Source organism: Rhineura floridana, chromosome 7, assembly GCF_030035675.1.
Source record: "Rhineura floridana isolate rRhiFlo1 chromosome 7, rRhiFlo1.hap2, whole genome shotgun sequence".
NCBI classification, from domain to species: Eukaryota; Metazoa; Chordata; class Lepidosauria; order Squamata; family Rhineuridae; genus Rhineura; species Rhineura floridana.
The window spans coordinates 2,862,015-2,887,401 of record NC_084486.1 but is presented as its reverse complement, the minus strand read 5'-3'; the positions used below and the strand labels follow the sequence as shown (position 1 = coordinate 2,887,401).

At 42.4% G+C, this 25,387-nt stretch overlaps 1 protein-coding gene across 1 annotated transcript in view; it reads left to right on the top strand.

Annotated features, from left to right (window-relative positions):
• The first annotated feature begins 17,546 nt into the window (after nucleotides 1–17,546).
• Nucleotides 17,547–25,387, top strand: part of WNT8B (Wnt family member 8B) — a 29,663-nt gene continuing 21,822 nt past the window's right edge. The window contains exon 1 of the mRNA XM_061634288.1: nucleotides 17,547–17,614. Within this exon, the coding sequence (XP_061490272.1) occupies nucleotides 17,547–17,614 (68 nt within the window). The remainder of the gene's footprint in view (nucleotides 17,615–25,387) is intronic.

The window sequence follows — 25,387 nt, the reverse complement described above, 5'->3', positions numbered from 1 at the left end:
TTTGTATGGCAAGGAAAAAAACCAAGAGTTAAATTTAAATTACTACAAAACGCCAAAGAAAGAGGAGGACTGGGATTACCAAATCTGAGACTTTATTTTGCTGCCTGCTGTTTAGTCTGGATAAAGGAATGGATTTTATTGAGGAATAAAAGACTATTGGATTTGGAGGGCCATAATTTGAAGTGGGGATGGCATGGATATCTATGGTATGACAAAGTAAAAGTAAATGTAGACTTTAACAATCATTTTATAAGACGTCCTCTGTTGAAAATATGCAATAGATACAAACCAAGGTTCTATTCGAAAATACCATTATGTGTCTCAAGTCAAGAAGCGTTTTATAGAAGAGAAATGACTGGAAAAGAGAAATGGTTAACTTATCAAGAACTGTTAGAAAATGTACATGGAGAATATATAATGAAAGAGAGAGAACAACTGATAAAGGAAGGATATAGTTCTCAATGGTTTGCCTATTTACAATTGTTAGAAAGATATAAAATGGACAAGAAAATGTATGGGTTTGAAATAAGTAAATCTGATTTTGAAATAGGTTTGTGTACAAATGATGAAAATATAATTGCGAAAATGTATAAACTCTTACTGAAAATGGATATGGAAGAAGAACAAGTAAAAGAGTGTATGGTAAAGTGGGCAAAAAATTTTGGTTATAACATACAAATGGATCAATGTGAAAATATGTGGAAAAAAGGCTTGAGATTTACATTATGCTATAATCTTAAAGAAAATTTCTATAAAATGATGTACCGTTGGTACATGACTCCAGAAAAGTTGTCAAAAATGTATAGTAATGTTTCTAATGTTTGTTGGAAATGTAAACAACAAGAAGGATCATTTTATCATATGTGGTGGCTGTGTAAAAAGGCAAAATCATTTTGGGCACAGATAGGTAGGATGATGCAAAAAATTCTAAAGATAAATATTCAGTCAAAACCAGAATTTTTTTTACTGGGTTTTATGGATAAACAAATAGAAAAGAAATATGGAAGAATAATATTATATATGATTACGGCAGCAAGATTATTATATGCACAAAAGTGGAAAATGGAATCAACACCAACAACGGAAGAATGGCTATTGAAATTAATGGACTTAGTAGAGATGGATAAATTGACATGTCTACTTAGAGAAAAATCGACAGACACATTTCTTAAGGAATGGAAGCCTCTCTTAGACTTTTTGTTGAAAGATCAAACTAAAATGATATTGGGATTTGACAATTAACTAAGATAGCCTATGGAGAAAAGTGATCCTGTATGTATATATTAAGGGACAGGTTTGATGTATATTATATACTTATAGCTGATCTGCGACAAATCGGAAGTCAACTATTTTATTTTTATTTTTTTGTTGTATTGTTATGTTTTTTGACTTTGTTTTGTTTGTCTTTTGAAAAATTTGAATAAAAATTATTTAAAAAAAGTATTTATGAAAATTCATCAGCATTTTCATTTGAATTTCTACTAATACAAATATATTTGTATACGATTTGGCCCAATATGTACATTTTTGCAAAGCAATTTTCTCTGATATAATGTATTTTGCATGCTATTTTCATGCACATAAACATTTGAATGCGCACTTTGCCTCAGTATATGCATTTTTGTTTATATTACTTGAAGTGTGAATCCCAAAGGACGGCTGTGTTCTTATTTGTGCATGGTTTCAGAAAGTGTGAACTAGGTTAATTCACCTTTAAATATGAACTGAATGGAATTTCTTCCCCTTGGAAGTAAGCGCTACTGAACTCAGTCTTGTTTCTGAGAAAGCATGTATAGGACTGGGTTGTTCATAATCCCTTATAAACATTCACCATATTTTTTAAAAAAGTATGAAATGAATGAATAAATTATCTCAACACAAGTGGATCCATCTCTATAACGGGGCCTGTGAAGGGGATCCCTTCTGTGTTGCTATTTTAATATTGTTGCTCTTGCTGTTGTTGTTGTTGTTATTATTCTTCAGACTAGCTAGTCTCTTGTTACCCAGAGGTCTCCAAGCGACTTACAACACATTTAAAAACATAAATAAACACATTACTAAACCACTGCCTGGCCGCGATAATGGACTGGATGAGAGCTAATAAACTGAGACTCAATCCTGACAAGACTGAGATGCTGTTGGTGGGGGGGCTCTCTGCCCAGATGGTTGATGTCCGACCTGCCCTAGATGGGGTTACACTCCCCCTAAAGGAGCAGGTCCGTAGTTTGGGGGTCTTATTAGATCCGCTCCTGTCACTGGAGGCTCAAGTAGCCTCGGTGGCACGGAATGCGTTCTACCAGCTTCGGCTGGTAGCCCAACTACGACACTATCTGGATAGGGAGAACCTTGCCACAGTTATCCATGCTCTGGTAACCTCTAGATTGGACTACTGTAATGCACTCTACGTAGGGTTACCTCTGAAGACGGTTCGGAAACTTCAGCTGGTGCAGAATGCTGCGGCCAGAGTTCTTACTGGGACAAAAAATTTTGATCATATAACACCTGTCCTGGCCCAGCTGCAATGGCTACCAATATGTTTCCGGGCCAGATTCAAAGTGTTGGTTCTTACCTATAAAGCCCTTAACAGCATCGGACCGCAATACCTGGCGGAACGCCTCTCCCGCTATGTACCTACCCGGTCGCTGCGCTCGACATCGAAGGCCCTTCTCCATGTCCCAACGCATAGGGAGGCACGGAGAACGATAACTAGAGCTAGGGCCTTCTCAGTGGTGGCCCCCGAACTATGGAACGCCCTCCCTGATGAGATACGCCTGGCGCCTTCTTTGCTATCTTTTCGGCGCCAGGTAAAGACCTACCTCTTCGCCCAGGCATTTTAAAAATTTTAAAAATTTTAAAATTTGGATTTAAAATTGAAAATTTTTAATTATGTTTTATTGTGTTTTTGTATTTTAACCTGTTTTATTATGCTGTACACCGCCCTGGGAGCTTATTGCTATAGGGCGGTCTAAAAATGTAATAAAATAAAATAAATAAATAAAATAAATTATACCATAAAAACAGAACAAAAACAAGTCACACACAAGCCACAGGAAAGTTAAGCAGCACATGAATAACAAAACATCACCATTTCATTCTATCAAAAGCCAGGGGGGAAAAGGTATCATGTGCCAACAAGATGTGAATGAAGGTGCCGGGCTCCCTAGGGAGAGTATTCTGCAGATGGGGAGCCACAACTGCCTTATTTATTTATCATATTATTTCTATCCTGCCCTTCCTCTCAAAGGAGCCTAGGGAGACAAATATTAAAAAGTTCAGCAAAATTTAAAATAAAGTAAGTACATATTGAAAACATTCAAAAGCAATTTTTAAACCATCTAAAACATTTTAAACAATTTTAAAACCATCTGAAACATAATAGAGCATCTAAATGCCTAGAGGGCTCATTCCTCCTGGTGTTTATGTTGAGGAATCAGGATGTGGTGTATGCCCACTTGCTGGATCGTCACCTTGTAGTGGTAAGCAGGCTTGAGTGTTCCAATGAACCCTGTGAGCGATGCCGGCAGGGTCACCCATGGCAGTAAGGTCAAGGGAGAGGAACCAGACAAAGAACGATCCAAGAATATCCTCAACAGCAGAACAGGCAGAGGATAACAATGTGTATGTTACAACGGCTGTGAAGGCGGATGAACGCTGCAGCAGATAAAAGACTTCCAATCATTGTGGTATCCATGCCATTGGATCAAAGCCTTTTTCTATCAAAATTGTGTGTTCATTGTTGTGCACTGATCTCCCCACATAAAATGGATTCACGCACAGGCATCTTCCAACCAAACCCCCCCCCCAAAAAACCTGTGGTGATTGGCGAATGGCAACGAGGGCAGGACTGTGAAATCCAGAAGCCCCTAGTCATGGATTAGAACATGAGCACTGGATACAGATTCAGTCGTCCTGGCTCAAGGACCCAGGCAGTTGAGTAGTTTGGCAGCTATATCCATGACTGAGCAGTCCTATTCAGGATCCACTCTGCTCATCCTGTATGGGGAGGGGGCTAATAAAGGTGCCCTAAACATAGTCTGCCTAATCTCTCCCTGACTGGACTCGCTGATGCGTCACCACTTAGCGGTCGCGAAAGACAATTGAATTTTAGAACATGGAATATATGGGAAATTGCTGGACAATGCAGATAGTGAATGTCCTGAACACAGGACTGTCATTATTGCACGGAAGTTGAGACGTTTTAATATTGACATAGCAGTACTCCAAGAAACTCAAAGAGCAGGAGAAGGACAACTGAAGGAAGAAAAAAGAGGTTATACCTTCTGCTGGAAAGTACTGCCTGAACAAGAATGATGAATACATGGAGTAGGCTTTGCTATTAAAAATAATCTTGTGAAGCTCTTGTCAGAAGTTCCTATTGGCATTAATGAATGGCTGTCAACTCACCAAAAAGCAGGCAACTATTGTAAGTGCTTATGCACCAACTTTAGATGCTCATGAACACATCAAGGAAAAGTTTTTTACCCAGCTGGACACCATCTTATCAGAGATACCTGAGTGATTTCAGTGCAAGAGTTGGGTGTGATTTTGATTTATGGCCAGAAACCATTGGGAAAGAAGGAGTTGGCAGTAGCAACCTGAATGCAATTCTCCTTCTGACTAAATGTGCAGAGCATAATCTTGTTATCACAAACACACTCTTTCACCAGAAAAATAAATTTAAAACATCATGGAAGCACCCTCAGTCAAAACACTGGCATCTCCTGGATTACATAATTGTCCGTGCTAGAGATCGTACTCCTCACTAGGGCCATGAGGAGTTCTGATGACTGCTGGACAGATCACCGATTAATTCAACCCACTATGGCCATTAATATCGATCCTCAATGTAGGCTCCAAGGAAGAAAACCAAGGCGTAAAATGAACATCCACACCCAGTGGCGTCACTAGGGTTGGTATCACCCGGTGCGGTAACTCATGGTGTCACCCCCATGGACCTCCTCCCGTACCAGACCATACAGAATCCTTAGTAATGTTTTTTGTACTAATTTTACTCGTAAATCGTAATTCCTGTATATCGCTGAATGTAATAGCACACACAGAGAGAGCCAGCTGTGGGATCGTCACACAAACAACCTAGAACATTTTTTCCCTTTCACAAGGACATGCAAAAGATTGAACTCAGGACCTTCTGCATGCAAAGCACATGCTCAGCCTACCACTGAGATATAGGGTAGAAATAATAATAATAATAATAATAATAATAATAATAATAATAATTTAATTTCTGTGTCGCCTATCTGGCCGATGGCCACTCTAGGCGACGTACATGTAAACAGTTAAAACACAATGTGATAAAATACAATAATACAATATATAAACAATACAGCAGCAACAACAGCACTAATGCAGGGTAAGAGGCATTTCAGTCATAACAATTAACCCTCCCCGGAGATCCCAAAGGCCTGTTGAAAGAGCCAGGTCTTTAAGGCTTTACGGAATACATTTAGGGAAGAGGCGTGCCGGAGATCTTGTGGGAGGGAGTTCCAGAGAGTGGGGGCCGCCACTGAGAATGCCCTCTCTCTAGTTCCCGCCAATCTAGCTGTTTTTGTCGGCGGGATTGAGAGAAGGCCCTGTGTGGCTGATCTTGTCGGGCGGCATAATTGGTGGCATTGAAGGCGCTCCGTATGATAAACTGGGCCGAGACCGTATAGGGATTTAAAGGTTAATATCAACACCTTGAATTGGGCCCGGAAGACAACTGGAAGCCCGTGTAGATCGAACAACACTGGTGTGATGTGATCCCGGCGGCGACTATTCGTGAGTAGTCGAGCCGCCGCATTTTGTATAAGTTGTAGTTTCCGGACCGTTTTCAAGGGTAACCCCAAGTAGAGCGCATTACAGTAATCCAAATGAGAGGTGACCAGGGCGTGTACTACCAGTGGGAGCTGATGGACAGGAAGGTAGGGTTGCAGCCTTCGTATAAGGTGTAGTTGATACCAGGCTGCCCGGCTCACTGCCGAAATCTGAGCCTCCATGGACAGCCTGGAAAACCACTCACTGTTCTGCTGGCCTGGGGATAATTCTGAAGGCCAGTGGGAACCACAGATGTGATGGGAGGCAGGGAGAAGTGAGTGGGCAAAGAGCGCAGGTGCAATGCCGAGGTGCCGTCTCAGCAAAACTGACGCCAGTCCTAGTGGGTAAGCCCCATTCAACAGGGTGGGATTTACTTCTGAGTAAACATGCACAGGATTGCAAGGTGGGGGGGAGCAGCAAATCCCCCCTCCCTCAACCCCAGCTTAGCCCTTCCCTACTTTAAAGTTGACAATGAGGACACTGGACTTGTCAAGGATTATCAATACCTTGGCACAGTCATTAACCAAAAGGGAGACAATAGTCAAGAAATTAGGCTAGGACTGGGGAGGGCAGCTATTGGAGAACTCACATGCAAATATGTATCACTGAACACTAAAGTCAGGATCATTCAGATCATGGTATTCCCCATCTCTATGTATGGATGTGAAAGTTAAACAGTGAAAAAATGGATAAGAGAAAAATCAACTTATTTGAAATGTGGTGTTGGAGAACTTTGCGCATACCATGGACTGCGAAAAAGACAAATAATTGGGTGTTAGAACAAATTAAATCAGAACTATCACTAGAAGCTAAAATGATGAAACTGAGGTTATCATACCTTGGACACATCATGAGAAGACATGATTCACTAGAAAAGACAATAATGCTGGGAAAAACAGAAGGGAGTAGAAAAAGAGGAAGGCCAAACAAGAGATGGATTGATTCCATAAAGGAAGCCGCAGACCTGAACTTACAAGATCTGAACAGGGCGGTTTACAACAGATGTTACTGGAGGTTGGTTATTCATTGGGTTGCCGTAAGTTATAATTGATTTGAAGGCACATAACAACAAAAACCTTGAAACGCAGGAAGCTGCTTTAGACTGAGGATCATTGGTTCATCTAGTTCAGTATTGTCTGCCCTGACTGGCAGCAGCTCTCCAAGATTTCAGGCAGGGGGTCTTTCCCAGAAATGTTGGCGATCGAACCTGGGCCCTTCTGCATCCAAGGAGGTTCTCTTCTAATGAGCTTTGTTTCGTTCCCCAAATGGTGAGCCCCCATTCAAAAGAGCCACCACCTGTCCACTGCTGAAGTGTATCCAGGGGGTGGAAGGGGGTGAGCAGCCTCAATGTCAAAGCAGGGGCAGAGAAAGGGCGGGCCTTGGCCTTGTTGGAGGCAGGTGTTCGTGGGGGCCATTACTGGCCCTGGGCTCACAGCCCCCCAAAAGTCTGGTGCCAGCCCTAGACCAACCCCTCTCATAACATCAGAGGAGCCTTGCTGCTGGGTCAGGCCAAGAGCCCAGCATCATGCCCTCAGTGGCCAACCAGAGGCCCCACTGGGAAGCCTGACAGCAGGCCTCGAGGGCAACAGCAACACTCACCCCCAAATGACATTCCCAGCAACTGGTATTCAGAGACATTTCCTGCCTCCGACAGCGGAGGGAGCAACAGAGCCATCATGGTCAGCAGCCATTGAGCCTCTAGAAATGTGTGCAACCCGCTTTGAAAGCCATCCAAGTTGGAGGGCATAGAATCATAGAATAGTAGAGTTGGAAGGGGCCTATAAAGCCATCAAGTCCAACCCTCTTTGGCATCCCAAAGTGCAGCCGCTGTTCCCACCCGCCCCATGCAAGGCGGCTTACTCTGCACCAGGACAGCCACCCCCCCAAAAAATCTGGAGGTTGCAAGAAAACCAGGCAATGGAAGCAATGGAGTTTGGGCTCTGTTTTGCATGAAATTGGATTGGAGTTGATTGCACGGAGAAGCCCTCAGGTTCTTAAAAGGGGTGGAGCCTGGGAGTTTATTCCCCCCCTCCTCCATCCCCGCTTTCCCCACCTTCTTTGCGAAGGAAACTGACCAGGCCGGAACAGGGAGGTGCAACGACCAGAGACTCAGAAAAGCGGTGGAAGACATGCAGCCTTCCAGTCCTCATTTGGAGTCTGGAACTGGTTTCATTGCCATCATACCTCTTTCATCCCCCCTCCTTGTGTTTCTTTGGACCGGCACCCTTCTGCATTGCTGCTCTCGTTTGGGAACCGGAAGTGTTTCGGAGTCTAAGGACCACCCTACCCCTTTGGCCCATTAACCATTAGAGTTCCGTTGGCCTTTTCCTCCACCGGAGGAGCCGCTCGCTCTCACATTCGTCACTCAATTTGAGACCAAATCTAGCTCGAGGGAGTGCGAAGGAGCCAGCCTGTGAGGTGGCAGGGTGGGCGCTGAGGGAAGAGGGCAGTTGCCACGCTCACTCCTGATCTCTCTCTCTCTCTCCTCCTTGGCCGCGCCTGCCGCTTCCCAGTGGCGGTGCCTAGGGTGGGGGAGGGCAGCTCGTGGTGTCACCCGGTGCGGCCCGCACCCGCCGCACCGCCCTAGTGATGCCTCTGTCCACACCCTTCAAGATCCTATTAAGCAAGCTTGTTTTCAAACAACACTTAAGAAATATCTACCTATGGAACTCCTTGAAAATGTCAAGGAGCACTGGATTAAAGTGAAGACTTCCATTATTGCAGCATGTGAACAAACTATTGGATACCAAACTAAGAAACATCAGGATTGGTTTGATGAGAATGATATTGAGATTGAACATATCATCAACAAGAAAAGGAAAGCCTTCTGGATATGGCTGAAAGACATTGACTGTGCTACTAAGAAGAAAATCTATGCCAGTGCAAAGGCTGAGATCCAACGAAGAACTTAAGATCGCCTAGTAGATAAAAAAAAGTTCAAGAAATCCAGCATTTTGCAGATGCTCATGATATATGGGGCTTTTTTAATGTCACAAAGGCCATCTATGGACCAACAAATTATGGTACGAATCCCTTATGTTCAATGGATGGTACCAAACTTCTTAAAGGATAAAGAGTCTATTGCACTGCATTGGAAAGAGCATTACCACAACCTCCTTAAACATAACACTATTGTGGCTGGTGAGGTCTTCTCACAAATTGCACATCAACAAACTAGAGACCAGCTTGCAGTATCCCCTAATTTGGATGAAGTCAGTAAAGCCATTAATCAAATGAAGAATAACAAAGCTACTGGACCTGATGGGATTCCTGCTGAAGCCTTTAAAGAAGGTAGGTCTGAACTTACACAACAACTTCATCAACTCATTGAAAAGATCTGGATGAGGGAGGAGATCCCAGAAGACTTTAGGGACACCATAATTATCACCCTTTTAAAGAAGGATGATAGAACAGATTGTGGGAACTATTGAGGCATCTCTCTTTTTGCTACTGCAGGTAAAATCCTTGCAAGGATCCTTGCAAATTGCCTCCTACCTATCTCAGAAGATATTCTCCCCGAATCCCAAAATGGTTTCCACCCTTCCAGGGGGACAGTGGACATGATCTTCATTGCACGACAGCTTCAAGAAAAATGCCAGGAGCAAAACCGACCTTTACATATGGCGTTTATTGATCTGACTAAGGCCTTTGATACTGTGAACCAAACTGTTCTCTGGACCATCCTTCTGAAAACTGGGTGCCCTGATAAATTTGTGAATATTTTGCAACTCCTTCATAACAACATGACGGTGACAATTTTGGATAACAATGGTTTTCAGAGTGATCCATTCCAGGGGCGTCACTACCAGGGTGCGGAGGGAGCCAGAGCCGCCCCGCCCTGCGCCATTGCCTGGCAAGGCTGCTCCAACTCCTCCTCCTCGGAGGCGGGCGGGTGGGCAAGACTGGGAGCAGCGTCGGCGGGGCGAGGGAGGTGCGCCATCGTTCCCAGGCCTTCTCCGGCTGGGTGCCCCTCTGGCACGCACCCTCCCAGGGGCATGGACGGGGTGGCTGGCCTCGAGTGCATGCGCATGCACGCGCGCACACACAAGCCCGGCCACCTCGTCCATGCCCCTGAGAGGGCACGCACCAGATGTCTGCACCCCTCCCGCACTCCCGCTAGTGACGCCGCTGATCCATTCAGAGTTGGATCAGGTGTAAAACAGGGATGAGTCATTGCTCTGACCTTATTTGCTATTTTCATTGGTATGATTCTATACCTTATTGACGGGAAACTTCCCACTGGTGTGGAAATCATATATCAAAACAGATGGAAAGCTTTTTAATCTCAGTAGAATGAAAGCAAAAAGTTTTGGCCCATGAGCGTCCCAGTTGGAGGTCAACTATTATCAAAGGTGCTATGGACTTTGAAGAAGCATGAGTACAGGGCAAAAGAGCTAAGCCGGAGGCACGTCAAGCAAATCCCCATTGTGACTGTCTTCCATCTGGAAACCTATGTCCTTATTGTGGGAGACTGTGTGGATATAGGATTGGCCTCCACAGTCACTTACGGACCCACTGTTAAAGACATTATCTTGGAAGACAGTCTTGCTCGGTAAGGAGTTATTGCCAATGGTATGTCCAGGGGAGGAGGGATGGTGTCAGGGCAGCCAGGCTGTGCTGGCACAAGTCCCTCACCTGAGCACAGCCAAGATGCAGCAAGGGAACTCTGCTGCCAACTGGGCACAGCTGAGGCATTCCTGGGGTGGAACTGAGGGGAGAGGGACTTGCGTTACATCCTGGCCCCATTTGGCTCTGTCCTGCATCTTCTGGTCCGGGCAGATGCTACACTAGGGGGAAAGGGTGACAAAAGGAAACATGCATGTTGTCTCCTTCCACTGAGCCCTGCCTGCACAGCAAGCGTACTCCCCTTCCAGGCCTTCTGAACTGCAGTAGGATGTGGTGGCCCCTCACATCGCCTTACCTTCTGCCGGCTCCACTGCTGTCTACCTCCTCTGTGTTGGATTGCTGCCCATTTACACCATGCTTCCTCAGGCTCGTGCCTCCAGAATCGTTTGGATTACAGCTCCCCCTCAGCCCCTGCCAACATAGTCAATGGTTAGGGATGATAGGTGTTGTGGTCCAACAACCTCTGGAGGGCCACTATTTCCCTACTTATTATATAACGCTTCATCCCACATGGGTCTTAGAGTACCAGGCTGGGGAAGCCTGATCTAGAATGACTCCCAAGGATGCCTCCAGACTGTCACTATTTCTGGGAGGGATTGAAGAGTATACTGGAAAGTTAGGATTGCACAACTGAAATGGATTAAAGCACTCTGTCAACCTAGCACAACAAATCAACTTATTTTTTAATGGACTTTTTTGGTGGTTAGAAAAGTGACAGGGAAATGCACTGGTAAGTGTGACATGAAGAAACAATTAATGGGAAGACATATAAATACCCCATAAGCCAATCAGGATGGATGGTCATTATCATGTAACCGCCCTGCAAAGAAATCTGAATGAATGTTCAATAAAGACTGGACCTAGACCACGTAAGCTTGCAAATCATGCTGATAAAGCTTCTTGATTGATTGATTCACAATCACTTCCCAGTAGGGTATGGATGAATCTGTCAATTTCGGCTTCTCACAATTTCTCATTTTTCCATTCAAAAGTTCAGTTCTCCATGTTACTATAAACCACTCAGAGAGCTTCTGCTATAGGGTGGTATATAAGTACAATGAATGAATGAATGAATGAATAAATAAATGTTTACACCTCAGTTTGAGATTTTTTAAAAAAGGCCTCAGCATTTTAGTGTGAATTTCCCCTAATATACCATAGAATAGAATATATGCAATTTCTCCTAACATTCACATTTTTGCAAAGCAATTTCTCTTACAATGATGCATTTTTGTATGTTATTATCATGAATATATGCATTTTTATGGACACTTTACCCTAGTATATACATCTTTACCAACTGGAGAATTGCACTGCAAAATTTGGAGAATTTTGAAGGATGGCTGTATTCCAGTTCCATTGTTTCGGTAAGTGCAAATTAGATGAGTTTGCCTTTCAATGTGAACTGATCTGAATTTCTCCCCCATACTTACCTTGCAGTCTTTCCCTTATTAAATGGTGGAAGTCTAGGTCCTGAGGGCATACAGCTCTTCTCATTTTTTTTTCCTGAGTTCATTATGATCTCCTTAGGGGCCCACATAAATCAGACCCAGTACACTCTAAACAATTCCTCTAAATAGTCCTGGAGAGACACAATGGGGACAGAAAAGTATTCCCTGTTGGCAGTGATGGCAATAACTTTACAGTTTGCAGAAGAGAATCTTCTCTTTTTGGCATTCAGACTATGACTCCAGACTCTGGGGGTGCCTCCAGACTGTAGTATTTTGCAGGAGGGATTCAAGCGCATACCAGAATTTTAGGTTTGCCCAGTTAAAGTGGATTAAAGGGCTGTGCCACCCTAGCACGATGAATCCATTTTAAAAAGATGACTTTTTGCAGTTTGGAAAGTGATGGGGAAATGCATTGAAAAGTGTGGGATGACTAACAGGAAGCCACTGTAAGCAAATCAGGATGAATGCTCATTGTTTCCACAACTGTCTTGTAAATAAATCAAAACAAATGTTCAGTAAAGAATGGATATAATGCAACTTCTGCATAAGCTTTGTGCAAGCAAATAAGGAAGACTGATAAAGAAACAAGTTGTCTGGAGGAGCCCTGAATGCTTCCAGACAGGATAGATGCTCCTCAAGCACGCACGTTTTCACAGTGTCCACACGTTGTTGGCATAAAAATGCCAGCTCTGCAATTTAGATGTTACCTTTACCAGGGGAAATCCAATAAGTTAAAAATGACAACAACCTATTGCCACTAACATGTTTATGCTATCTCAGCAACCCATTTGCAAATTAAGCCCCTATCTGGAAGCACCCAGAGTCTTCCTCCACTTGTGTCCCAACCAACCTCTCTGCCACTTCCTTTCTTCTCCCTCCGCCAGCTCCTTGGAGTCCAATGGAACTGACTGGGCTCTATCCAGATGCATAGAAAGTTTGGGAAGCAATTGTGGCAATTATGCTGGTCTGTAGAACAAATGGGGTTTCCACAGGAGTGCTAGCCCATGTCAACAATAAATCCCTCCAAGGGCCACCAGAAAACATCTGGATCCATCAGCTTCCAAGGAAGGATGTGGGTTAACTGTTAACTTAGGTGAGGGGAGATATGATAGCACTCTTCAAGTACTTGAAAGGTTGTTACATGTAGGAGGGCCAGGACCTCTTCTCAATCATCCCAGAGTGCAGGACACAGAATGGGCTCAAGTTGCAGGAAGCCAGATTTCAACTGGACATCAGAAAAAACTTCCTAACTGTTAGAGCAGTACGGAAATGGAACCAATTAGCTAGGGAGATGGTGGGCTCTCCAACACTGGAAGCATTCAAGAGGCAGCTGGATAGCCACCTGTCAGGTATGCTTTAGTTTGGATTCCTGCATTGAGCAGGGGGTTGGACTTGATGGCCTTATAGGCCCCTTTCTAACTCTACTGTTCTATGATTCTATGTTCACCCACTTTTGCACTTACCAGGTGCTGATCCTTCATCTCAATATCATGTTTACCTATATCTTTTTCTCCTAGATCTGCATTTCATTTTTAAACACTGGAAACCTGTCTTGTAAAACTTAATTTTACCCTAAGTAAGACCCAATATACTTGGTTATATGTGCCAGATGCAAGAGCCAAAGCAGGCCAATGCCCTCCTCAGTCAGGTCCTCCCCCACCCTGGACATGCACTGCAATATATAATTAAATTAAGTCCTCCCTCATTATAATGAGATGCTATGTGGGGCGATCTGCCCTGGCCAGCACCCTCAATTGTTGGAGTCAATTGGCAGTTGCTGTTGGTGTTTGTGTCTGGAGGTCTGGGCAGGGGTACCTGTTAGGATGCTAACAATTCTCTGCTTAGAAATATGTGTAAGTTCCCATGGGTGTTGTGAAGCCACACCCCAGACTGTTTTGTGCAAAGAGGACTAGCCAAATTCATGGAGGACAAGGCCATCGATAGCTATTAGCCATGGTGGCTGTGTTCTACCTCCGGTGCTGGAGGCAGTATGCCTCTGAATGCCAATTGCTGAGAATCCAAGTCCGGAGAGTGCTCTGAGGTCCTGCTTGTGGGTTTCTCACAGGCATCTGGTTGGCCACACTGTGAAAAGGATGCTGGACTAGATGGGCCTTTGGCCTGGTCCTCTTATGTTTTTAAGCATCCTTTCCCCATAGCTTCCGACCACTAGAGTTTTTCCTTGTGAGCTCTGTGACATGAGGCCAGAGAAACATGCTGGTGGTGATGTGCTATGATTGGGAGTTGTATTATACCATATCCCATACGCAATTGTGGCGCTGCAGGCTATGTGGTTGTCAACATGGAGCAGTTGTGTTTTCCGGTTTCTCCCTCCTATTGGAGACAATGGGAGGGAAGTTTATTTAGGGATGGGATCTGTTGGCCAGTGCCAGTTCAGAAGCAATCCGTCGACCTAACAGGCTGGTATTGATCTGAGTTCGTCCTTTGTCCACTAGCCGCTGCTTTTACCGAACCGTCTTTCCCCCTTGGAAAAATATTGATATTCATATTGATATTTTGAAAGTAAATATCAATTTTTTGAAAGGAAAGGTTGATAAACTAAGGGAAATAATAAAGGAAATATCAGTAAAATAGTAATAACATCAATATTTTAGATGTGGAATTCTTTAAAAAAAAATCAGTTTCTGAAAATAGCGGCGGAAAATCACTGCATAAAAACATGATCCGCAACAGTAGCAAACAAGCAAACTGGTGGAGAATTCGGTACCACATCTGAATTGGGCAGAATTTTAGCACATCTCTAGTCAGATTTAAAGTTGTATCATGGACAGATCTAAAGTTGTACCATGGCTAAATGACTGAATATAGAATCCAGCGCAATTGTGCTCCTCCGCTGTGCTGCCCTCATTCCACCCATTTCCAAATGTTCTGCAGCTGTAGCTTTGCTAGTATATTATTGTAAACATACAAGGATACAGGAATGCTCAGATCTCCAGGGCCCAATGAACTGCACCCTAGAGTATTGAAGTAACTGGCTGAAGAACTCTCGGAACCGCTCTCTATTATCTTTGCGAAATCTTGGAGGGTGGATGAAATGCCGGATGACTGGAGGAGGGATAATGTTGTCGCTATCTTCAAAAAAATGCAAAAAAGAGGAACCTGGGAACTATAAGCCAGTCAGTCTGACATTCTGGAGCAGATCAATCTGTAAGCACTCAGTCTGTAAGCACCTTGAAAACAATGCAGTGATTACTAGGAGCCAACATGGATTTATCAAGGACAAATCCTGCCAGACTAATCTTATCTCACTTTTTGATTGGGTAACCTCCCTGGTAGACTGTGGGAATGCTGTGGATATAATATATTTTGACTTCAGCAAAGTGCCCCATGACATTCTGATTGGCAAGCTAGCTAAATGTGAGCTGGATGGGCTCCTGCTGGGAGGAAGGGTGGGATATAAATCAAATAATAAATAAACAACTATCAGGTTGCATCCAGTTTTCTTTTAATGAGGCCGAGGATGAGTGAAATGGTTCTTTCTCCCATATTCTATTCCCTTTTATTGGGTCAATTTCTGTATTTGTATCTTGTTCCCAAAGCTATCTATGTTTAATGGGAGGCCCTTGTCCCTGAAGGAGTGTTGTTTGATGTGGTTTTCAAATGAGTTAATGGTCAAATGGCCTGTGGCTTGACCACAGGGATGTTGAGGAAGTGTTGCACTTGATGGAGTTGTAATCATGTGCACGGGAGTGTTCTGACTTTGGTTTTGAGTTGTGTGCTCGTGTGGCATTGGGGAAGAAGCCTTGGTGTCCCAGTCCCTGAATTGAGTCCATTTATCCGGTGATGGAATAGGGAATGGCTCAAAATAGGCAGTAGGGGGGACTATGAAGAGGCTTATTTTATTTATTTATTATTTGATTTATATCCCGCCCTTCCTCCCAGTAGTTGCCTTCCAGTTTCTCCAGACTCTGAGGTCCACCAGCAGGAAAGGGTTCCATAGGTCATATATGTCACTGTAGTGGCATATCTTGTGTTCCAACATCAAAGCAGGGCTTCTGATAAATTATGAAGCTTTTAAGCCAGTGGATCTCTTATAGGTAAAAGGTAAAGGTATCCCCGCACTTGTAGTGCAAGTCGTTTCCGACTCTTAGGATGACGTCTTGTGACGTTTACTAGACAGACCGTATGTATGGGGTGGGATTGCCAGTTCCGTCCCCAGCCTTTTCTTACCCCCAGCATATGCCGGGTACTCATTTTACCGACCACGGATGGATGGAAGACTGAATGGACCTCGACCCCTTTTACCGGAGATTCGACTTCCTCCTTCCATTAGAATCGAACTCCGGCCGTGAGCAGAGCTTTGGCTGCATTACCGCTGCTTACCACTCTTAATTTTTTTCTGATCGCAGCATTAGCCAGCTGTACAGCCTCACAGGATTTTGCAGATGAGCCATTGTGGCATCAACTAGTTCCATGGCAATATCATTCATTTCTAGGCACATAGGGATAAGCACAATGCTGCATGCTTGTGAGAGCTAAGAAATTAAAAGTGGGAAATGCTCCTGTGCCCAGTCTAATGTACAGGATGCACTTTAAAGGCAGAAATATGGGGTGAAAAGGGAGCCCACAAACATGTGAGAAACATCTCATCTTAAATGTCTTTTGTTTGTAATATCTTGCTTCTTCATGTCTTTTCTTTGCCGAATAATATTTTAAGAAGGAAACAAGAGCTACACTTTCATTGAGTTGCAAATTAACCCACTTGCGCATGTTTGCTTAGACCCTATTAGAACATCACTGTTAATGCATAGAAGCGCTTTTTGGGGGTCTGGTCTTATATTCATGTCTGTACAGAGGAACTGTAGAGGGTGGATCATGAGTTCCTATCATTCTGCCTAGAGTGTATGTGTCAAAAGGGACTGAAAAAGCCAGAAAGAAAGCCTTATAGAAAGGAGAAGGTCACCTGTCTTTTGATACCAACTTGGTTTCAGTCTAGCTCTTTGAGGTATGAATTGTAAAGATCCTTGATTCTCCAGTCGTTCTCTTGTAGCCCCTTTCCAAAGCAACTCCATCTCCTCAGTGCATAAGAACAAATATAACTCTTCTCATGATCACAGAAAGCACTCATGCACGTTGCATTAGTTGCAACGGAAGTTTCCAAGATGAAAGATCAAAGATTTGTAATAAGTCTTTCCAAGTTGCTTTTGGGGATGTTGCAGGGAAGCTGATGGGTAGAGACTGCATCCAATGACCATTGGAGGGATTTGCTTTGTCTCTTTCTGTCTTTTTATCTCTGTCCACCCCCCCAATCCTTTTTCTTGGTGCGTTTGTCTTTGAGGGACCTGGGGTGTTCTTTTGATCAGTTCAGTCTCTCTCTGGCACTTGAGTCCTGATTGGCTGAAGGACTTAGAAGGGGAAAAAATCTTCAATTAAGTAGATAATCTCTTCTTACAAATTTCAGTGGCTCCATTTCACCAATCCCCTTTGCTTGCACTTCAGGATTGATTGTCCTCCAGTGTAGTTTGGATTTGGGGTCTTTTAACTTCTCTGCATACTTTAGGAGCAGAGACTAGAAGCTTATTTTGCTCTTCTCTTAGTTTGTTTCGCCCCCTCCTCAAATTACCATCCTAATATTTTAAGATCTTCTTTTGCAGTCTTACTTTCTTTTCTTTTTTTGTAGGGGGTTGGGGTGGGATTATGTTTCAGATGGGCTCTTATCCAGGCACCTTGTTCCTTGTGTCCTTCTTCCACTTCAGCCACCCTTGGTGAGTATGCTGAGTTCCTTCCTTTGCGCTGTAGACAGGCAGATGGGACAGTTTTATGTAGAATCAAGTACTTTTGTGCCTTGCTATGAGCAACCTTCATCCCTTTCTCTTTCCCTTGGATTGTTGTGATATCTTAGATTTTTGAATTCTGAGCTTACTCAGAGGCAGATCCTACAGAATTTGAAAAGCCCAGAGGGCTGCTTGGATAAAATCAGCAGGAATCCACTTTACGCCTCTTGTAAAGGTTCTGGGGCATCACTTCCAATTTGTAAGATGAACTTATTACTGAGCTGGGCTTCTGCTTTTTGAAGGTTCCTAGGCTATGCAGCACTCACCTTTATTCTCTCCTTTCCTTTTATTTTCTACGTCCTTTATGATCCTAACCAGAGAAGTCAGCAATTCAGCTGCTATCCTCTGAAATGGGTAAATAGCGCTGGTGGTTTGACAGTTCAATAGTAAGGGAGAGTAGGAAGGAGTATAAAAAAGAAAACCGCACGGGAGAAACTTCTGAAATTTGGTTGCATCTTTAAATATCAGTTTGCTGATTAATATCTTCCAGGTGGCTCTCCACGGCAGCCAATAATAGTTGATCATTCTTAGATAAATTTGCAATCAATTCTGTTGACTTTTCTGTTGTGTTATCTATGATTTTGTTGTTTAGCTTGAAAATATTAATAAAGGCTAAGGTTTTGTACCGTGGGACCCAGAAAATATGAAGTCCATGTAACTCAAGTCAAAAACCATTTTTAAAAATCTGGAAAGTATGTCAGAGAAACAGACACGCTGCATTCACGAGATAACAGGCAATTTGTTATACTTCACTACATCTGTGTTCATTGGTGTATGTCCAGGTACGTTTTCAGATTACACTGAAATTAGGCAGAGTGAATTTTGCCAACAGGGGTCCCCTCCCCATCACTTGAACTTGCTTGCCATCCTCTCATCTCAGTGGAACTAATTTTTCCAAGAGAGTTCAGAGTTTGATAGACTCTGTTCTTGCCATGCTATCAGCAAACTAGATTTCTGCAACTTGTTGAAAGCATGGGGCTAAATCTTACAAGAGCATTGCATACTGTCTCTGATGAGTTAAAAATTAAGCCCTGTTGAGTTAGACTGTCTGAAAAAACTCAACTGGGATTCCAGTACACTGTTAGTGTAAAAATAATCAAGTAATGCATGGGGAATAGGTTTTTTTTACTCATTCCTATTGCTCTTTACCCAAGGACAAGCAGAGTGATAATTAAAACAGGAGAATAATCTAGGGAGGTACGTTTTGAGCCCATTCCACAACTTGGAGAGGTTCAGACTTCTGCCGTAGTGACTTCCTTCTGCTTTAAAATCTAAAGGAGATCTTGTATGGGGAATAGAAAGAAGCTGTATCCATGTCTTTAGTTTATATATTTCCTCCATACAATTTGCTCTTTGGATGTTAACAGTAGAAGTGCAAAAGGTGTAAGTGCAAGTCATTCAGGCTTCTGTTTGTTGGTGTCTGTTGAAATGTCTGAAGCCACTCATGGTTAAGCCACAGTTGTTTTAGTGGGATGAACATTGGAGGGGGAATTAGAGCTGGGGAGGGAGGTGTGTACCATAACCATAAGGTTAAAACCTTATCTTCCTGCATTATATGGGGAGGCTTCTGGAGGAAAAAAGGAAAGACCCAAACAATCCTACAAGACCCAAACAATCCTACAGCGCCTTGAACAAGTATTTGATTGGGTTGAGGATACTCTACAACAGCCAACCTTTCTTTCCCCATGGACCACTTAAAAATTGCTGAAGGTCTTGGTAGACCATTTCATTATTTTTCTGCCTGTTGTAGCAATTGCAATGCTGTACTGTTTGATTTTTAATTGTAATTGAATTGCTTCTTTTATTACCTATAATGTATTTTGTTGCATTCCATAGAATTCAAATTGTAATACAATCAATTACAAAATAAGAAACTAAAGAAGCAATAAAATACAATTACAAATCAACATGCACATTTAATGTGGCCTAATTGCAGACCATCTGAATGAAGCTCACAGATTATGGGCCCCTTCTTTCTTCTAAAGGCAAACTTGGTGGCCTTACACTAATCTGTTTGGCAAGGAAATGGGGCCACCCACAATTATGGTAATAGTGGCTGCACATCTGCATTTCCGATATGTAGAAAAAACATTAATTTGTTAATTAAAAGATGAAGAACCCCCACCCAATGGCTCAGTGGCATCCAAGAGCCGCAAGAACAACTGAGTGCTGGGCAGGGCAGGGTAGGGAAGTGTGTGTGTGTGTGTGTGTGTGTATACACCATGAGGTTGGTATATGCTTTTAAGAGCTCTGACCACTTTAAAGCTAAAAATGTCTAGCGGGAATTAATTTTGATACTAGTAAAAGTGTTTCCTTATATCTGAATGAATCATCCCTCCAAGGGCTCTTTAAGCTGAGGAGGCAGAGCTCCAACTGCTTGAAGTATTTTAGGAGGAAAATTAAGGGATATGAGCCCAACAGTCCTAAACCCCAGTTCTCCCCTTCTCAAACTCTCTACATTCATTTCTCTATATACATATATACCATAGGCAGGAATACCCCTCTGTATGGACCATAGCTCTGTATGGATTAGATTCAGGACTAGATGAGCAGCTTGCTAGCTGCCTAACACCAAACCTCAACAGCCAGCACTACAGGGCAATTGTACTATAGCACTAGACTGCAAGGTTCAGGAAACTACTCTTGTAGCCTCAGAACTCTACAGCAACTGAGCTGTTTACTGGTTAAAACATGTTTGGACTGCTTTTGGGCTTGGACTCATTTATTAATATGCACCATCCCTGTAAATAAGGGCCACAACTTTATTATTTTTGCTAACAGAATCTGCACTGAAATAACATCAGCTACAATTTGTTTGACATTGTTTTATATATACAGTTGTTTTTTATACATGTAATTGTTTTAATTCCTTTTATACACAACTGTTTTGCATATGGTTTTTTTATTGTATTGTGAAATCACTTCGAGATGCTTCATAAGAAGCAATTCATAACTGAAACAACAACACCACCACAAAGTAACAACTCTCCCCGCCCCCCCCCTCCATCCAGGCAACTATTTGGTTTGGGGAGGCATGCATCATCTTCTTATGGGTCATAGACCCTACTTGTTAGGGTAACTCCATCTTTTCTCAGTATGGATGATCAGTATAATACCTGATCCTGGCACCTCCTAGCCATGAAGGGCTCCTATCCTGGTCAAAGCCACCAAATCCATTGGTCATCCTGAGAGGCTACTCTATAGAAATCCAACTAAATGATACTTCTGGGATGCCCTCCAACTCCCTCACACCGAAGCAACTCCTTGTGCAGAGCCCGCCAGCTGTAGTGACCTATTTAGGACTCCAAATCAAATTGCAGCCAGTCTGTAAAAAAACTGCATCCTATATTTCAGTAGGCCAGGGATGGGCAGAATGTAGATCACAATCTGCTGGTAGATCTGAGTGATTTGTAGACTTGTAGTAGATCTATAAAGATTTTTGACTCCCAATTGTGTAACAATGGCAACAACAACAAAAGTCCCCCTCCTCCAAAATGAGGCTAATTCTGCAATGAAGAAAGCTTGGGGTAACTGGGAGTGGATATTTCTGTGAAAGAACTGTGAGTTGAGTTCTGGTACTGAAAACAAACTCTTAGGCTTAGAAATGTGCCCAGTATGTCTTTTGTGCTTGACTCTGATTGGTAGATGTTGGGGTTCAAGTGAAAAACAAAGTAAGATCTATTAAGCCTGACTACAGCCCACCCCTGCTCAAATAACAACAGTTCCCAGGCCAATTCAGGCTGATGGAGGGGAAGAACCTACTTCTCCCCCAGGGAAAGCCAATAATTGTCCAATAGGTGGGTGGGTGCTGATTTTGTGCTGTAAATGCAGCCAGGGAGAACATGCACTGGCCTTTTATTGTGTCCAGCATCCATTTCCTGGATTGGCCAGCCAACACAATCTGCTGGGCCCAAAGGAGGATGAGGCCTACCCAGCATCTTTCCAGAGGCTGCCAGAAAAACTGCCCTTCACCCATTTTGCAGGTGGAGGGGGGCAGAGTGGTTTTCTAAAAGTTCAAAGATGTTTATATCAAAAACTATTTTTTTTTTAAAAAAAAATGACACTAAGAACAATATCAACACAATGAAAATCTAACCAGCTGCAGAAGTAGGTCTTCAGTCAAATGCTTTTCACAAAAGATATATCTCTTTTGAAAAGACAGCAAAGAGGTACCTTCCGTCATATCATCTATTGTGCTCTGTGGAATCAGTTTCTGATAACTTATCACATAACCCACATACACAATTCCTGCAGGCCTCCAACTCATATTCCACACACACTAACACCATAATGGCTTAAAAAGGATGCATTAAAATCTTGCTGGTATGGCTAGAAGGAAGACCAAAAATGCAAAATATCTGCTGTCTTTGGATACTATTGAGAAGAGACATTAATCTGGAAGGCGCTCTTTTTCATCAGTTGTGGCACTGTGTGGAGGTGTCCTGTGCATCTGTGACACACGTATGGCCCTGTGCCTCTCTATCTCAGGTCTACCAAGTCATCAATGGGCAAATTTGTACACTGTTTGAGCTTTTATTGATTAGCAGATTTATCAGTTAAAGCTGCCAGTCTTTGTGCAATCAGGGAAAGAGTGAGCCTTTCCATATATTTCCCATAGATACACCAGGGATAGGTACAAGGAAATCAGTAAGTTCTACAGCAGTGCTGAGAATAAGGTAGCAGGAAAATTAGGGTGGTTCTTGATTGAATAACATTTTCCAAGCATGGGATAAGTCCAGGAGTGATTCCTTTGACTGTGTTTGTGTGTTGTGAGAACAACTTATGTGCTCAGCTTGAGCAGCTGTAGAGTTGCATTTCATGAGATTGTAACGCAAGAGATTGTCTGAGTGACTCATTCACTCATGTGACATCTATAGATATATCCATAAATAGGATATCGATTTGTAGGGCATTAGATAATAACTGAGAGTGAGTAGCCTGCCTTGCAGTTTTTAGTAGTGTCTGTAGTCTTCATTGCGTATTTTAGCTGTTCTTCTTACGCTGATTTATAGTTTTGATTGCTTTAGTTAATTTTTATGTAATTTTATGTAATTTATGTAACCTGTCCTTGGATCTATTATTATGAAGGGCAGACTAAAATATACATCATCATCATCAGATCAAGAGATTTTAGGAAGCTCCAGTGTTACTTTCAGAGGTTTTGCTTTCAGACTGCGCCTTGGCCTTTAAGAAGTGATTAATATGCGCATACCATCTTGTTAAGATTGCCAATCACAATTAAATATGTTATGGCTTTGCCAGCAGCAACTATTCCAGAAATCCAGCAATATTTTCTCTACCATCATTTTTTTCAAAACCTGAAATAGTTAATCTTCTCAGCATAATTGAGAAGAATGATCAGATCTGATCTGCAACTCAGCCAAGCAGAAATAAAACACAAAAGATTCAAGGTAAGTGAAAATAATATTTTGACCCTCTGTTATCAATAAAATCATAACATAACAATTGGCTTGCTGGTTCTGGCCAGGGCTGATCATTAACTAGTACATTGATGAAAAGCAAGATTATTTAATCAGTAAAAAACAAAATAAAACACCTTTTTTAAACCTGACAGTTCTACTTCATATCTTAGTTTCAAGGCCATTCAGATCTTTGATCCCATAGTCTTGGGAAAGGGATCAGGGTGGTCTGTCTCTTCCGCTTAGAATCTGCTTAGTCTGTCCAATTCGGAGACTATGGCTGCCCTGTTCACTCAGTTGCAAATAGGGAACTGACAGAAATTGAAATCAACTGTTTAAAAAAATACAAGTTTTATTGTTAAAGGGAACATTTCCACATACAGGTGCTTATTTTGCACCAGGAATTAATCTGATGTCTCTGGTAAACTTGAATTTGGGTGCTCTGTTTTCTCTGCCCTTGCCTGTGAATGGAGATAAAGCCAGTCATTTGACTGCTTCAAATGTATTTTACAAAATAAATATGGATCTCTCTCTCTCTCTCTCTCTCTCTCTGTGTGTGTGTGTGTGTGTGTGTGTGTGTATGACTGAATTTCAAGCTCACAATAAAGATGGAACTCTTCGTTTAAAAAAGATGAGACCGGCTGCATCTGGGTGATTGTATCTCTGTCTCTCCGCTCACTTTGCCTGCACATGCAGCCCCTTTGCTCTTTCCTTCATGGCACAAGCAATCAGATCAAGAAGCCTGTAATTAACCACTTTCCCATTTTTTCCAGGCTGGAAAACTGGGTACCAATTACCAACTTCAAATGATGGTTTTAATATCCTGGTATGGTCCTAAACTGGTAGCCATTAACCACTTTCCCAGTTTGGACACAAATGGTAAGGTTTAAAGGGTTCCCGATTTGACTGCTCCTGCCTTGTAGGGAGGGGCAAAGGGGCTTCACACACGGGCAAAAGACTTCTTCATATCTCATCTGATTAAGCTAACATATGATCATGTGAACTAACCTAATAAGTGGGGGTGATAATACTCAAAAAGAAAACCTGAGAGATTGGGTTGGGGGCAGTGAATCACCTGAGATAGTAGGGGCGTTCTTGAGTTTTACAGTTGGTTCTTGCTTTCTACTCTTTGCATGTCTTGCATTAACTTTATTTCAGTTTTATGGTGGAGACGCAAAGATGTATAGGTTCATTTTCCAGAGCTCTGCAAATAGCCATATGTTCCGGGATAACATTCTCTGGCTCTCACTGACCTCTAAGTGCACATGCATTAAACTTGGTTGGTGGATCTGGTCAGAGGCACACTTTCCACATCAACAGATGCACCTATTAAGTTAAAATGGATCTGCAGTGAGTACCCAGATCTTATAGTGGGGAACACTTTCCACATAGATATTTTAGCTCCTTCTTGTCCCATCCACAGTGAATGGGGGAGGGGGAATAGTTTTCCCTCTCCTATCTGATCGAACAAGCCCTGCAAATGAGGTCTCACTGGGGTACAATGACACTATCACCTCTCCAGTTTTTATACCTTTCTGTGATATGGAAGTGCTCACACATCAGTAGGAAAACTCAATTTTTGATACCACGTTTAAACAGGAAAAGGAAGGGATTTTTTTTAACATTTTCTGACAATTTTATATGTTATTTTGTTTTCTCTATTGAATTGTATATCTGGGCATGGTCCAATTTCTTATGTGTTCAGTACTTAGATTTTTGGTTGTTCAGACAGCAAATATTACTTTTATTTCTGTTATCAATTTTCTAATTTCAGCTCTACAAAAAGCTTTTTCTTTTTTTTTTGTATTCAGAATACAAAATAGAAATACGTATCCAACGGGCCAAGGCTAAACAAAAAGAAGGCAAATAAAAATACAAGTCAAATGTACATAAAATCCTACATAGTTAGCCATATCAAATAATATCTGCTGTTTTGCACCAGGCTCTATAAATAGGTTTCTAAAAATCCACAAAATACTTCCACCTCTCCACAAATTTTGCCAAGGATTTTCTCTGCCTGCTCCTGTGTGCCCTGTCACAGTAATTTTACACATTCGCAATGCCAAGGAGTTTCTTTCAGAGTCAGTATTCTAGCTTTGGTTTCCCCTCATTTTTGTACAATACTCTTTTTTTGCAGCCATAAGTACACTGCCAATCATAACCCTGTCCTATTTTTGTTTTTTTCAAAAACCAAATGCAAATATTTAACCATAATTCAACAATCATTGAGTAATGAATCAGGCAGGGAGAGGTTAGGTCCATGAATCCTCAGCAGCAGCTTATT